A 17001-nucleotide genomic window follows, 5' to 3' on the forward strand; every position below is an offset into this window, starting at 1 on the left:
GGTTTCTGAAAACTTCCAAAAAACTTACACATCTTAGTGAAAATCAGCAGGACTCTTGACTCTGAGTCATACAGGAGCTTCCAAAAGACTAACAAAATACCCTTCTGAACATATACCTATGGCACAATGGAGATAGATACAACTCCAAGAGAAACTTTGTGTGTAGTGGGGAGACACAAGGCATCTTGAACCATTGTTCATGTATTTTTGTTTTGTGTAATACCTAACAAAAACCCTTTAGAATTAATAAACAAGTACACTTGCCTATGCCCAGTCCACTAGCTTTAACCAGAACAGTTTCTATTAATACAGTCTGCTATCATAGGATGTAAGATTTAAACCAAAAAAAGCCATGAACAGTTATGTATTTTTACAGACTTTGATGCTGTAATAACAGACCAATTTCTGTTTATTATAGCATTGCTAAAGTGGATGTAAATGATATCCACTGCTCTCTCATATATGCAAATATTGTAATTTATTATAGAAGGCAATCACGTTGGTCAGACAAGATTTATCCTTGTTAAATGCTGGATGACTGTTCCCGGACCCCACCCTTATCTTCAAACGCCCAGAAATGGTCCTTAAGGACTTGCTCCCTGATTTACCCAGGGACAGAAGTCATAAGGACAGAGCTATAGTTCTCTGGATTGTCCTTTTGGGCTTTTTGGAGATGGATGTACCATCTGTCTTTCTCCAGTTGTCAGGGAACTTACCCCATCTCCATGGTCTTGCAGTGATACCGTTAGGACTCTTGGTGACACCTGTGTGATCCTGTGGATTTGGGCATGTTCAGATCTTACAATAAATGACTCCCTCATCCACTGCACCCAAAAGCCCTTGTTCAGCAAGTGCTCAAAGCTGGGCTGTGTGGTTTTACCTGATTTTGAGTTCTGAAAACCTCATCCTTACTCTAACAGGATGATATAGCATAATCTCTCCATGGTGATCTTACAGGTATTCCCAAATGGGATATTTTAGCTGCTGAACTGAATATATCAGGTCATGATTGCAGTTTTCCAGTGTTATCTCTAGTCCTGTTAAAATCCCCAGAAATTAACATGAGGAAAAGGAATGTATTTGGACAGCTCATTCAATATTTGGAGAATCAATATGCCTAGCATGAGGTTACAGGAATGAACAAATCTTCTAAAGCATGTGGTTAGTAAAGAATGCAGGTAATTTGATCTTGAAGCAGAAAGATTCATTGCTCATCACCAGAAAAGTCACTGTTGCTTGTCTTCATGATTGTGGGAGCAGAGATACTTTGAAAACATGACTCCACTTTAAAAAAATCTGCATTATATTCTTAGGGTCTGAATTTTTAAAAATAAACAAGCATCCACACCTACCTGAACCTGGTTGAACCCCCGCAGCCTTTGCTATTTCAAAACCGCTAATGCCTAACTTCTTATTTTCTCCTCCTTCTGACCCTAGCTTTAACTACTGAACTGTAATAGCACAGGAAATTCTCACAGCTGCTGTTTGGAGTGTCTTTGAGGAAGCAAAGGAGAACTGGTCTAATATGATTTTTAAAAAAAGTACCAGCTTCTGCACTTTTACAAAGAAATGTGGAAGTCACTCCCCAGTTCATCTTAGTCAAGGCCGCTCTTCCCTGGCCTCAAATTACATTAACAATAAAGGAAGCACCTCTCAGACTAGTTTAGCCACCCACTTTCTGTGCCAAGAAATGTTCCGGCTGGACAGGCTGACCCCTCGCTCTCACTCAGCTTTTTGGGATTTGCATTTGCATTAGCAGGTAGCTGCTCCTTGCCCAGCAGCATGTCTGCTCCCATCCTTCTTCAGCACATCCTCTCTTTTTGGGAAACTAGATATTTTGGAAGATGTTTTCAACAGCACACATCTATGTGAAGCAGGGCACCACAATATTTCAGAAGTCAAATCCTGCCCTTTTGCAGAGATGCCAAAGAAAGGAGAAGGCTGAACCAGAGAAAGATGCTTCTGTTTCTGTTTAAAACATTAACCATCCCATAGCAATCAGCTCAACCATTTAAATCAAAAGCATTTAGGTCCCATGACACCTGCAAACAGAACATTTTAGTCAGAGTCCAACACAGAATTCAGAAGACAATTTTATGAATAAGGCTTCTTTCTCTAAAGCATCCTGGAAGTCCCTCCTGGCACTTAAAAACTCCAGAGTGTAGCTCCTAAAAGACTTTCAGAACATGGCTACATAGCAGCAGCTGTGTCCTAAACTTACCCTTCCTACGATAGCTTAATCATGCCTCACGGGAAGGCACTCGTAATTTTACTCACTTCTAATTTTTCTCTTTAAAATTACTTTTACCAAGAGTCTATGTAAGTAGACAGCTGGAGTTCATTACTTGAGGAAAGTATACACAGAAATACAGAGAACTCCAGATGTGATACACACCTTAATTACTGGTCTGAGTGCTCTAATCACTGGGTAAAATCATGAAATCTGTGTAACACAGCTCAGGTATATGACAACCGTTTTTTCTGTTTCTAAAAGCCTATGCAATTATGCACAATTTTTTCTTGTGCTATACATACCAGTAATTTCATGGGAATTTCATGCACCTTCCCATTCCCACTATTGCACCCTGTCCAGTGCATTACGTAAGAAAGGATATCCCTGTCCCACTGTGTTGATTTCCTGGTTCAATGACCAAACCAAAATTAGACGAATACTGTTATTAACAAATACTGTTATTTTTATTAGAGCTTTTGTGCAAACTCAGGCCCTGCCCCTTGAAACTAAAGGCTTAGGTAATTCATCTGAGAACTACATTCGAGGCATTTAGATCTGAACTGTAAGGACTGTTTTATTTCTACAAAGACAATGTGATCCATGTTAGGTGAACGATTGAACTCCATGATATTAGAGGTATTTTCAAACCTAAATGATTCTATGATTCTATGTAAGTAGCTGTGGATAATCAGATTTGGGTTTGGTAATGGTTATGTGACCATCTCTGGAGAAAGGATGAATTCCTTCCTTAGGCAAAAGACATACGCCTGAATTCCTTTAAAGTCTTCATATCCCTCATCTTTTTCATTAAACTTTGTTTTCCGTTGAAAAGCAACCTTGTAGTCATGGCAAGGAAATCATGCATTAAGAAGTTACTAAGGAACAAATTCACCTAAGTCAATAGAGATTCCTATCTATAACTTTTCCCATTCATGACTATCCTTTGACGGGACCCTGCTTAAGATTGCACAGTTGGTGATCATGTGGTCCCACATTCAGTGGCACCAAATAGAGCAGTGAACAGAATCAAATTTATCATGCACTGCTGTAGGAATGTCTTAAAAACTGTCTCGGGATAAGCTGCTAGTTTGGGCTCATAAACTTAAAAAAATTCATCTCCTAATGTCATGTTTAGTTCCTACCAAAACCAACCAGTTTTTCAGAAAGACAGAACAATCCACAGCCCATGTTAAAGTCAGACATGGCCAAAAACCATTGCTTTGGAATATTGAGATGAACCTAGTTAGGAGCCTAACCAACACATCTTCTTTCCACCTGCTTGCAGTAGCACTTCCAGAAGGGGAAAACTTTTGGGGCCATGCGGCACAGTAAAGTTTGTAGCTGTCCATACATCCCCATCCTGCTGTGATCCTGCCTTCTTCCAGCACCAGGTGTTTTGTTTTTAAGAAAACATCAGTCCCCACTTGTAAGCCCCACTTGCTCCATTCTGCAGTGAGACACCAGCTGTGGGGAACATCCTTCACCCACCCATGTCCATCTTTGCTTTCACCTCTGGTTTACTGTGTTGCAGTCCCACTGCTGTGGGAACAGAGTGACACCATGTAGTCACAGACCCTAAAATGCTTGCTTTGAACATCCCACCTAGTCTTTACACTTGTATTGGTCCAAAACTCTGCAGGCTTTGAGTTCAGGCCCCAGGCAGCACAAAGTACAGTCACACACAGAAACAGCCAGGAGCACCTACAGCAGGACTCCTTGAGCTTGAGACTGAGGTTGCAATAAGCTCCGAACTGGTTGCTCTTCATCCATCCTAGCCAGTGCTCTGAAGAGGTATCACTTTCAAAATACTTTGCCAAAGTAGATAAGGCGTGCTTATGCTTAAAAGTCAAATCTTGAAATTAAATGCTCAGACCTCTCAGGCCAGTCAGATTATTTGTTTCTTCCATAAACACTTTTCACATCTGTCAATTCAAGGCATCCTCTTCCACAGGAGAATTAATAATTTCTGATTGGTTTCCACGCCAAAATAACTTCAAAGTGCTGCAAATCTTTATTTCCTACCAGCTCTTTCCAAAATAACACCACTGGCTTGGGATCAAAAATCTGTATTTTACTTTAAGAGGAGTTTATGGCAGAAAGTGTGGAACACCTGGAAGCTGGTCATGGACAGTGTTTGAAAGGGGAACATGAGACTCATGAATATGAGAAGCTGTCACTTCCTACGATTAACATCCACACGATGCTTGATGTTTTGGCAGGACGTATCAAATAATGCACAATAAAAATAAAATTATCTTCATCTCCACTTAACGAAACTGCATTTCTCTCTGTCTTATTTTGCTGAACTCTTCTGCTTGCGTCTTTAAAAGACACAACGTTTACTTGCTGCTTAGGGCTTTGTTATGATGACATTTTTCAGCTGTATCCTCTCCTTGCCATTCCTCATCATGCCTACATTATTTCAATAAGCTTGAAGGTTTTACACTGTGAATAACTGAGTTGGCAGCAGATGCTTCGGGTGATTTCTCACATTTAGTCATACAGTAAATGAGATTGCAAATTACTGAAACAGGGAAACAATGGGGTGCTTTGCCACCTCCAGGAGTCACAGATTGTTTTAAGTTACAAACATAAGGCATTAGTGGTTCTAACTAGAGAGAGAAAATTAGATTAATCTCCTGTTACACTTTCTGTCATCTTCCTATATGTTCTCAGCTGATGCCATTTCACTTCACCCTGTCTCTTTTTCAGTTTTTGGAATATTTTCCCCCCCTCCCTTACGTGATTCTGCCTGGTACCTTGCTGGTGTCAGGACCCTGCTCAGTCTCTTCCACAAAACACAATTCTCATTCTCAGCAGCTCTTACAGTTTCATGTCCCATGATCACTTGTGCTTTTCCCAAAGCCAAGAATCTTGGATGCCTTTTTAATCAGGGGGGAGAGGGGGGCAGCAGGAGGGGAAGGAAAGAAAAAAAGAAGAGTTTTACTTTTCAAATATGCAGTTCTATTCTTTGAAAACATGTGGGAGGAGAAGAGTTTGAAAACACTGCGAAAACGCTGCCTCTGTTCTCTCTACAAGTACCATAATCAACAGGCAGACACAGAGTCCAATCCTGAAATCTGTCACTCTTTTAAGACATCTCATGAGGAACCGTCTAGACTGGGATGACGCTCTTCACTTTCTACTGTCATTGGGAGCTCATGGATCACAAGGTGTGTCTGCCACAACTAATCTCAACAATGCAGGAAATCGTTTTCATGCCTATGTCCTCCTCTGTCATTCTTTGCTGTTTGTGTACAACAGTAACTCCACAAGAGAATTTCTCCTCTGTCTTTTGACTTTCTTGGTCTCTGAGTAACTCTGCCATTGCCCATTGTAGGCTGCCACAGGAGCTGCCCAGCACCAGGCCTGATCCCTGCCATAGGAGCAAAGAAGAGTGCTTGGAAGCCCCCCAGTATCCTCCACAGGCTTCAGTTCATTAACCTGGACCGTTTCCAGAAGGAAGAGCAATGAATATTTCATTCTGAGGTCACAAGAAGCACAAAGCACTAGGAAAGGCTGAAATTACTTGACTTAGTGCACTCTAAACCAGTCCATCATTTCACAGGCAAAACCTGGCATTTCCTGGAAAGACAGGATAGAAACAGGAACATCAGTGGGAGGAGTCCAACTTGAGCAATGTGGATAATTGAGCGCAACACTCTCCTCCTTCCCCCACTATTTCCCAGGAACAAGACTGCAACTGGTCACAGTGGAGATGCTCTGCCTTTCCTGTGATTGACATTCACAGGATATGATAACTGATTTCTCAGTTAGTGTTCAGTGATAAAATCAACAAGGTAAAACATCCATCTGGAATCATCTTGCTCCTCTTCAGGATTCTGTTTTACTTTACCTTGTTCCTAATTAGTCCTTGAAGTTAATCCAGTTCCGCTTCAGCAGTGTGTCTTCAAAAACATCCAAAAACGGTGCTGAATGCCCTTCAAGTGATAAATTGCAAGTCATTGTTATCCTTTTGATATAGGTGACGTCAGAATATCCCTGCAAGAACAAATAGCTGTTCTTGATGACTTTTTAGAAGACCTTACTGACTATCTGTGCTTTTATTGAATCTATATTTGCTAAGACAACAGTATCATCTTATGATAGTGCTGAGACAGAGGCTGACAACTCCCAAATGTTAAACAGCTGTCCAGATATTATGTTATATCATTCCTCCTTTGCCAAATAAAGGGAAGAAAATAAATTGTAGAAGAGCAAATATTTCATGCTGTTTTAAGGAGATGAATCAAGCATCCAAAACAGCTTTTCTGTTCACATACAACTGCTGAAGAAAGCATCACACATGTTTTAAAACATATGAAAAGCAACGAGAAGTGACCAGTACACACTTCAGTATCCCTGAGGAATGGTGCTGTGTAAGTCAAGGGGCTCCAAACACAGGTCTTCTGGTCCATTTTCCTGGCCTGTGAAAGCTGTCCAGGGCAGAGTGCAAATGAGCTACTTCCCCTTCAGAATGTGTCCGTCACTTACCAACTGTGCCTCAGAGCATCTGACTTAACAGTAACCAGGTCTCTGGTCCTTCAAATGCACCCCAGTCCGGCATGGTTGTTCCTGACACACTTCCCAGAGTGAAATAATTTGTTAAAGACTCCAAGTTGACCTGGTAACCAGGAGTAACAAGTAGGACACAGAGAGATTGTTAGTGAGAGCTGCTGACCATTTCCCCCCTGCAGTTTAAATGAAAGGGCTTCTTTGCAAAATCAGATTTGCATTTATCCCTGCCAACAGACACACATGGGGATAGGATTTTTTGAGAACAGCGGCTTCAAAGCCCCAAATGGATAAGTGCTATAGGACTTATGATGGACTCTAAAGTACTGTCAAAAAAAGTCTGGTGACTAGGCAAGAGCTGCTGCTTGGGAGACCTAAGCATAGCTCTTCCTCTATTACTTATCTCCCCTTGCAACATCTAACAGGAGAGCATTCTATTTCTTTGCTCAGCAACATCAGTGGAGACCCAGAAATAGAGTTCACTAATTCATGGCAGTGTGGGACTAGGGCAGAGTGAGCGAAGACTGCAGTCCTTTGGCTCTGAGGAGGAGTGTTATCTGTGAACATTGCAGCTTGATCCTTTCAGCAGCAGGGCTTCTCTGCTCACACTGTTGCTGGAGAAGTTTGGGTCATGGTCATATCAGAGGGGGTGCTAGAGGTGAACAGGGACAGCAGCCCTTTTAGCTGTTACCAAGTGATGAGTTTGACGTTGCTGGTGTGGGGGCTAAAGACTGCCAGGAACAGAGATGCCAAGCCAGCAGAGTGGAGAAAGATTAACCCATGATTTTAGGTGCATGGAAGACAGCACAGGAGTCTTCCTCAGCAGTTCTCCTCACCGCTGCAGGAAGACCATGTTTTTGTGCTCCCAGGAAAGAAAGGATGTAGGATTAAACCCTGAAAGGAAAGACCAGAAAATGCTGAGTAGGTATGGATATCATTTCAGAGCCAGGAACATTTTGCCTGGTGGACATACCCCCTCAGTTCTGGGGTCTTTCCTTCCCTTACAAGGGAACTGCCACTGAGTCCAGACTCAGGGTCTTGATCATCCCTACCTGGTTGTATGTTTTAAGGACAGTTATATTTGCAATCAGAGACCCATGGATACATGACCTAGCTATTCCTTTTTGACCAAAGGCTATTTGGTCTACATCCTCTTGTCACAGAAAAGAAGGCAACAGCCTTCATTGTATCCCCAACCAGAGATGTGAAAGACTAACAACTCTACCAGTCATTGCTACCTTCTTCCTCCCCTTTCCCTGTCGGTTCTTCAGGGCTGGCAAAATCCAGTCTTAGTGTAGGTCTGGGCATTTCCAGATTTGTCTCTCTGAAATGAATACAGCACCTGCACCTGCACCTACTTGGGGGCCATAAATCTTTCTGCCGGATATCTTGTGACATTTGTTTGCCTGACAGTAACATACAGGGTTGAAGTACTATGCCCTATGTCCTCCATCCTTACTTTCCAACGGAAAACTCCACTGCACCTTGAGGAGAAGCACCCCACCTCACCCCCTCAAAATGCACGTGATGCACAACCAGACTCTTTCTTGATTATTACAAGGCAAAACCATAATTCATCTCTCTTTGTGGGTCCACAGCTCCCCTGTGGTTCCCACTCTATTCCTCAGAGAACTGTTTTCCATTTACTAGCAGGTCTACACAGCAGTTCACTGACCTCTGCTCCTAGGTTTACAGCATAAAAAACCCCCCAGGAGTATCAATTCCTCTGCTGATCATTGGCTGGGATCTTGAGTCAGTTAACAACAGGTTCTGTCCAAGTTTAACCAGGTGACTAATTTTCCAAGGACATGTGAAAAATCTTAGCCAAAGCCATTTTAAATGGACCACTTCAGGCCATTAAAGTCTGGTGGCATCAAAATACATAGAGTTTAAGGAAGTTAAATGATATCAACAATACTGTGTTTCTGTTACATGGGGCATGTAATAGCTTCCTTGAAACCTGAGTTCCTGCTCTGCTCTGCTTCTGCCTGGTTGTTGACTCTCTTCTCTCATGAATAAGCGCAACAGAGACCTTTAAATTCAACTCACCCTTGGGAGCATTCTTCTAATCTAGATACATAATTCATTTTGCCATGGAAAAGCCATATCTTCCTCTTGAAGCAATTGCAGCATTGGTTTCAGGAAGGCCCGAGAACCTCATTATTATGAACAAGCTTTTTGCTGCTGAAGCAGTGAGGTTTGGTATTCAGAAACACAGACAGAACAAAACTTGCCTTGGAGCTTGTACTGAATTTTTTACTTTTCCTGCAAGCTGCAGAAGGGAGGGCTGGGAGTGGGAAGAGGCTGTAGTCTGGGGCAGTGTGACATTCTCTCCCACAGTGTACCATCCTATCAGCCAACAGTAATGCTCTCTGGTATTTTGCCACTGAAACCTTCAAATGTCATTATCCCTGTGGGTAATTCTTCTTTACACTCCAGTACATCAACCTCACTCCTGGCACGACAAAGCTGTACTGCCACTTAGGAGATATGGCTTCAAGTCTCAGTTCTGGCATTCAAGATCCTGATTTCTTTCCTGCACAGCGGATTTGAATTTAGCATTCAAGAAAGGTGTGGTGTGCTTTCATAGGAACCAGAAGAAGTGGTCTTGAGGGCAAAGAGGAGTAACAAAAAATATGCCTAATCAGTTGTGAGTAGTAGTGGGACAAAGGTGGGGAACTGGTGACACTTTCTGAAGGGATCCAGTGGCACCATGGGGACAGCATCTCCCTGCAGCACCTCTGCTTGTAGAATGGGAGATCCAGGGATGCTGCTGTTCAGTAGGTGTTGTCAGCTCAAATCCTCACTGCCTCGGCAGCAGGCATGGAGCTGTCCTTACCATGGGACTCTACATTCCTCTCTGGGGCGAAAATCAAGCAGTTTTCCCTCTTCCCTCACTGGAGAGGAGGGAGCTGAGCAGATACACTGGAAACCTCAAAGGCCTCAAATGCTCCAGTGTAGCAGTTCAGAGAAGAGGGTGTTCGGACGTGATGCAGCGCTTCTCAAATGTAGATCTCAAGGCACGGCCAAGGAATGCTATTTGCTCTTTGTTTGGATTTTCCCCTCCTTAACCAGGTCCTCCTTTTCCTTGCAGCTCAGTATTTCGCTAGCATCATGGTCATCGTTGGTCTGTCTGTCGTGGTAACAGTGCTGGTTCTGCAGTTTCACCATCACGACCCCCAGGCGGGAAAGATGCCCAAATGGGTAAGCAGCTTTGGTGGTAAACATTCAACAGGCTCCTACTGAAAGAAAAAAAAATAAAATCTAAAAGCTATAGTAAATTTTTTATAGGTGAGGGACGGAATTTGTTCTCCACTAATATGAACAGTAAGCTATAGGTAGCATATTTGATACTTATGTTTGCTAATGGAGTTAAAGAACAAAAACATACTAAATTTACTTTTCCATTAAAAACAGTCTTTCTTATTTGGGTTTTCTATTTACACTTACAGTGGAGTAGTTAAGTCATGACAAAGTAATTTTGCTCAGCACCCACTCTGCAAGTGCTAATCTCGCGGGCACCACCTTTGATTTCTTATCCAGCAGACACCACTACTGACAAAATGTGACATTTCAAAGTGCTAAACAAACACCAGTCTCTACTGGGCAGTTTGTCTGCTGCCATCTGATCCATTCTCAGTGCATTAGCACATGGACCCTCTTTTCTCTACAGACTTCTCCACAGACAGCAGTAGACTTTGTCAGCCCATTGAGGTCTGGCACCAACACCAGCTGACTTTCAAAAGGAATGTTTCCTTCAGATTTTCAAGTTTAAGGAAAATGATGCTTTTTTTTCCTCCATCTCCTTTTCCTAATTGATTTTAGCATAGGCAACTTGTGCTTTGTAATTATAAAATGTAAAAGAATGAAAGCAGAAGCAGATACAAAGAGTCATAGTCAGCTATCTACCACCCTGGTTTCACCAAAGTCTGGTTGTACAGCATCCTCTGGTATCTCATTCACCACATTTGTCATGCTAGACAATTATCCTGACATGATGTTGAGTATCACATGGTTACCAATGTCAGTCCAAGCACAGAACAGCTTTCTAATTTAGCCTCTCTTAAAATAAACTGCTGTTTCAATGCATTTTTTTTTAAAGTCCAATAACAATGAAGCATACTCACAATTATTTCTCAAAGTGCTGTATTATTTAAAATCCTCTTTAATTTCAAGACATTAGAGCATGTGAATTCTGGAAGAACCTGCGTGTAAGCAAAACCTGAGGGCACAAATCTGGGCAAACATGCTTCAGATGTCTAAATGTTCAGGGTATGCAGCAGTGTAAGAGCCCCCCGTAGAAAATTTTATTGTTTTGTCTGCCTTTTGAAGAACGTAGACACAATGGCTCATGTGTCTCACGGGCCCTGCAAGTCAGCTCCTTTTCTCTACCAGTTTCTTAGTTTCTCCTCTTGAAACAGAGCATACAACAAATTCTCACTCTGGAGGAACCTTGTACAGTGGCCTCACAGCTGAACTGGCACACGTTACAAAACATGCCATCAGGAAGCCAAGACTGTGGAAAGCATTACTGGGAAGCACAGACAATAGACTGTAAAAGCTATAGACCAGACAAGTCAGCAGGACTGAGGGATCTCAAGAGGAAAAGGGTGAATTCCAAGTGTGTAGGGAAGAGGCTGACCCACAACAGTAGGTATTTGTCCTGTGTGAGATGCGGACAAGGCTCAGTCGTTGGGATTCATGGCAAAGTCTCCTTTTTTTTTTTCTTTTTAGTTTCCCCCGTCCACCTGTGTAAGGTGTTTCTTACAGAGACACCTTGAAAGACTTTTGCCTCATAAAACCCAGGAATCCAAGATAGCCAACTTCAGAAAGAAGGAAATTTTTTACATAAAACTTGTTTTCTGCATTTTCAATACCAGCAGCTATCCTTACCATCTACGTACTCCCCACAATATCCTCATCCTGGCAGAGCCAAGCATCAGTTTATGGCAAAACTCTAACCCTGATTAATTGGATATTGTTACAAGATTGTTCTCACCTGCTGCTTAAATGGATTTAGCTGCTGAAGTAAGTTGCAAGGGAAGGCATTGGATCTTTGGGCTTGTGTAGGAGAAGCTGCAGACCCAGAAGATTTGACCGGACAAGTTGCCTAAGCACCTGCTTTCTAAAGTATTTACAGTTGAGCATCTTCTTTTCCCTACCTGCCTTTCAAGGTCTCTGTGCTTGGCCTTTGCACCAGAAGAGGGAGGAGAGTGCCTGTTAGTGTTTAACCTCTCTGTAGGTGTTCACTTCTTCCCTTATTTTGCTGCTGAGAATTGTGCCTTCCTTTCTATTAATTTTTGGTGACTTACTAAAGCCAGCTTTTTCCAAGACAGGAGTTCAAATCCAAGGTGTTCAGTCAAGGCATTTGTTGGCTACTCAGTTGAAGTGAGAGCTGCTGGCCGATTGACACTTTTGACAATGTCTGCTGAGATAACATGGAAAAGAGCACTGAAGAAGGCCCAGCTACTGAGCAGTTTGGGAGTGAATAACATCAGGCATGGGCTACAGCCCAACTGATCTTTCTCTACTGACAACCAAGACTGTTGCATAGGAAAGAGAGATGGAGAGACCAAGAACTGAGAAGAAAGAGTTTTGGGGGGAAAAGCAAGAGCACTCTGGATCTTTGTTGTGCCTAAGTCAGGTTCACTAGGCTTTGGACTTTCCTTTTGATATGCTTCAAACCTGGACATGTACAGATTTGCTCTGGTGCTGACACCCCTTATCAAGAGAGCTTTAATTGGAGACTGTCTCCTCTGGGCCAGGCCAGGCAGGTGACTGTGATGGGAGCCACCAGTGCAGCTGTATTTTGGTTAGGGGAGGACCGTAGTGGAGAAGCTCACAGCCCTGTTAGGCTGCTGACCTCTGAAGGCAGCTGTATCTGTGTCCTTCCTTCATAGAAACCCAGATATGACAGTGCAGGTGAGAGTATAAATTCATATCATCATATCCAGTCTGTTCTCCAGCAACCCATATGCTGTAGCTGTCTCCTCAGTTAATTGGTACGACAAGAACAGATTGTGCCTAAATGTCTGTTTTCAAGGAAATAGAGCATTTGAAAATCCAAGTATATTAAAAGCTGTGTTGCTGTCTTCTGAGTATTTATTTTTCTGTGGAAAATGTGTTTGACTGTAGTTATAAATGTAATTTCCCTAAGAAGTAAAAACTCTGAAGAAAAAGCAGTATTCCTGTACCAGAGGAATTCTTTTTTTCAGCTCATATCTCCTTCCAGAGCTAAGGCAGACACATTCACATTTTCTAATAAGAAAGTTGTCTGACATTGTATTTTGGAATTACACAGTCCTGGAGAATTAATTTCTCTCTTCCCTTTGGCACTGGCACTGCTGACATACTGCTAGCAATTAAGACCTTAATCTTGTTCCATTTTGTCCCGTTTTGTTTCCATGAGTAGTCAGAGTACATTGTAATTAAGTCCAATTAAATGCAGGATCAGCTTTTTTAAGCTGCAACACTATAGGTTTCTATTTGACAGTGGTGACTACTGAGGAGATAATAAAATATTTAAAGACCTCAATGAAAACAAAATAATATGAATAACAGGAAAACAGTCTTTGAGGACTGTTGTAGTTTGAACCCAGCCGGCAACTAAGTACCACGCAGCCACTTGCTCATACTTCACCTTCCCTTCCTGGTGGGGGGGAAAATCAGAAAAAAACCAACACTTCATGGGTTGAGATAAGAACAGTTTAATAATTGAAACAGAATAAGATGTAATAATATTACTAATATTACTACTACTAATAATAATAATAATAGCGAAAACATCAAGGAAGGAAGAGAAAGAGAGGAATAAAATGTAAGAGAAATAAGTGATGCACAATAGAATTGCTCAACACTTGCTGACTGATGCCTAGCCTGTCTCTGAGCAGCAATCAACAGCTCCCAAACAACTTCCCACAGTTCATATCCCTTTGGAATATCCCTTTGGCTTGTTCAGGTCAGCAGTCCAAGCCATTGCTCCCTCATGGCATCATGTGCATCTGCTCACTGGCAGAGCACAGGAAACTAAAAAGTCCTTGACTCAGGCTAAGCACTACTTACCAACAACTAAAATATCGGTGTGTTATCAACGTTATTCTCATACTGAATTCAAAACATAGCATTGTACCAGTTACTAGGAAGAAAATTAATTCTGTTCCAGCCAAAACCAGGATAACAATGAAGAATAAAAGATTCATTAGAGGGAGAGAAGCAGAATGGCTCACAAGAGAATGGCACAGGGCTGTGGCACAGAACAGCTTGCACTGCAGAATTAAAAAAGAAAAAAAAAGTGTAACTGCCTTCCACTGGCCATTGGTTTTGGCTTTTGCTATTATTATTTTTCCCATTTGTGTTTATTAATGCTTCCTCCTTTCTGAAATTATGCTTGTCATTACAGCAGCAACTCAAAGTGCTAACTGCAATTTTCCCATTCCTGTGTCTGTACTGTGAAAACGTAGGAGTTATCTTATCCTGCATGTCCAATGATTTTGGAGGCAAATTGTGGTCCTAGGTCAAATATGACCAAAGTAACCAGAGCAGGATTACACAGGGAGTCCTGGGCCAAGACTCTGAAGTGAAACCAGAGACCACATCTGTTCTCTCCTGCACATCGGATTATTTGACTTGAAACCAGGATGATAAAGTCATTAAAGAGGCCTGGCTGCATGGAGGGTCTTTCACAAGCACATTGCAAATGTCCATGTTGTACACATAACACCAGGAGGACTTTCTAATTACAAGATTTTACAGATTTAGTCTGTTGCTCTTCACATAAGATGTTACTGGTTCCACATCCTTTTTACTGCCTTTCACAGTTAACAATGTTACCAATGGGAATTCTAGCAGGCTTAGATTTCAGACAAAACACCTGAGGATCATTTCACCGGGAAAAAATTCTGGATGCTCTCTGCAGAGTTAGCTCGTTTGATGACCTTGACAAGAAACATATGAGGCACAATCTGCCATGTGCAGGTTAGGGCAGTCTTGTGGTGCACCAGCACACAGGGAAATGACAGAAATTAACAGCACCATTCAGACTTGGAACTGCTAAATTTAATTGATATACTTTTACTCTTTTTTAAAAGCGCCTCCTGTATTACATGGTTGAACTCTTCAAAGGGGTATAAATGGCTTCCCCCCCAAAAAAAACCAAAACACCAAAAGCCAATCAAAGCTTTTTATTTAGAATAAACAACAGAAATGAGGGCAGGGAATGTGCTAGAATTAGTTGTTACTCTGCTGTAAAGGGATTCTTTTTCAGCAGAATCTAAATATTGGCCCCCCAAGATATTTAAGTGTATCTCTTTCCTTACAATCTGAGAAATGTTTCAAAACTATATATCCAATTTTGTACTCTCTGCTCAGTTGCAGAGATCTGGGATTGTTTGCTAAAGATGAGACTTCAGGAACCATTCTGTAAAGTAGAGATTTTACATCTCTTTTGCTCTATAATGTAATTGGGTGTTGAACACCTCTATGTTCAAAACAGATCCAGAAAAAGGCCATTCTTGGTAAGAAGCTAGACCCTCAAAAAACCACAGAAATCCATCAGTGTTTCTAAAAGACAATACAGACTAACCGTGATAGTCACAAAATGTTTCGAAAACTTTTAAAATGCTGAAGATTCCCCTGTATTTCTACCCTGGTAACTCTCTTTCAGGTCCGCGTCATCCTGCTGAACTGGTGTGCTTGGTTTCTACGAATGAAAAAACCTGGGGAAAATATAAAGCCCCTCTCTTGCAAGTACAGCTATTCCAAGCACAACATGAGCGTGAACAGCATGGAGGTGAACGTCCTGCCCGGGCACCAGTCCAGCAATGGCAACTCCATCTACAGCTACCACGCGATGGACAGCCCGTGCTGCCCCCAGAACGACCTCGGCAGCAAGACTGGCAAGATCACTTGCCCCTTAGCAGAAGACATCGAGCTCATTCAAAAGAAAGCTCTGATGGATACTATCCCAGTGATCGTGAAGATCCTGGAGGAAGTTCAGTTCATAGCAACGCGATTCAGGAAACAGGACGAGGGTGAAGAGATCTGCAGTGAGTGGAAGTTTGCAGCTGCCGTGATAGACAGACTGTGCCTGGTTGCATTTACCCTTTTCGCCATCATTTGCACATTTACAATACTCATGTCTGCTCCAAATTTTATAGAAGCTGTTTCAAAGGATTTTGCATAAGGTTTTCAAAGATGAGCATGATAATTTGAAAGTGAATATTGCCAGTAATTTTGCTCGATAATTTAAATCAAATAGAGAAGTGTACTTATATGTGCTAAAATACACTGAAGGGGATGAAAATAATTTCAGGACATAATTATTCCTGATGTTAGTGATTGTAGTTACTGAATAGTAATCATACTGAACTCTGTTACTTATTTCATAGATTAGTGCCACATGTAATTATGTCATGACCTGTGACAAGTGGTAGACAAGAATTCAAATCTACAATATATTTGTTACAAGCTAACACTCGTATCAATGTGTTACTATGAATTTTTGAACTTTTAGATATTGTTAAATTGACTTAAATGTTCATTGATGACTACAAGTTTCGCAGAATTTTGTTGTTTTCAGGATATTCGTGTTTTATCATTTTTGTTTCGTGTGGTTGTGACATGCACTTATCAGATTTGAAAGACCTATCTCCACAGTCTCATGATGCTGTATATTGTACATGAAAATAAACCATCATCATATTAGCTCATCCTAGCAGAGTGACTGGAATGTTTTCCTGGTAAAAATATTAGCAGAATGCATCTTTCCCAAAAAAAATAACATTTTCTTTTTTTTTTTTTTTAATTAGGGAATACTGATTGTGACATAGAAAATTTGTTCTCCATGCTGACAATAATTTATATCATTAACAATGCCTTCTTAGCTGTCTCACTGCTGAATTGTTTCTTTCACCTTGAAACTCTACTTAATCTAAAATATCTCTGATCTCTTGGAAGACAGTTGGCAACCTAATATTGACTACCTATGTGCAATTAGGGCAAAATCTTGGGTCTGCATAATATGTAGGAAACTGTCCACTGATTTAATTGGGCTCAGATTTCATATCGAGTCTACACTACCAAAGTAGTATTTTCTGAAAATTCTATTAGTACAATATCCTTTCCAATTTGGTTGGTAGACTTTGTTGAAAGGAGTGTATAAAAGACTGATTTTATTTTCCTAAACTTTAATGTATCAATTTTTATTATCTATTTGCTGTCCCTGGGTACTCTCTAATAATAATACATATATTAAT

General features: G+C 41.4%; 1 protein-coding gene across 2 annotated transcripts in view; it reads left to right on the forward strand.

Annotated features, from left to right (window-relative positions):
* LOC116780991 (neuronal acetylcholine receptor subunit alpha-7-like) overlaps positions 1 to 16455 on the forward strand; it is a 56862-nt gene extending 40407 nt beyond the window's left edge. For both annotated transcript variants that reach the window (XM_032676479.1, XM_032676480.1), the window contains 2 exons: positions 9843 to 9952; positions 15411 to 16455. In XM_032676479.1, the coding sequence (XP_032532370.1) occupies positions 9843 to 9952; positions 15411 to 15929 (629 nt within the window). In that variant the 3' untranslated portion in view covers positions 15930 to 16455. The remainder of the gene's footprint in view (positions 1 to 9842; positions 9953 to 15410) is intronic.
* The last annotated feature ends 546 nt before the right edge of the window (positions 16456 to 17001 follow it).

Source organism: Chiroxiphia lanceolata, chromosome Z (genome assembly GCF_009829145.1).
Source record: "Chiroxiphia lanceolata isolate bChiLan1 chromosome Z, bChiLan1.pri, whole genome shotgun sequence".
Lineage (NCBI taxonomy): Eukaryota > Metazoa > Chordata > Aves > Passeriformes > Pipridae > Chiroxiphia > Chiroxiphia lanceolata.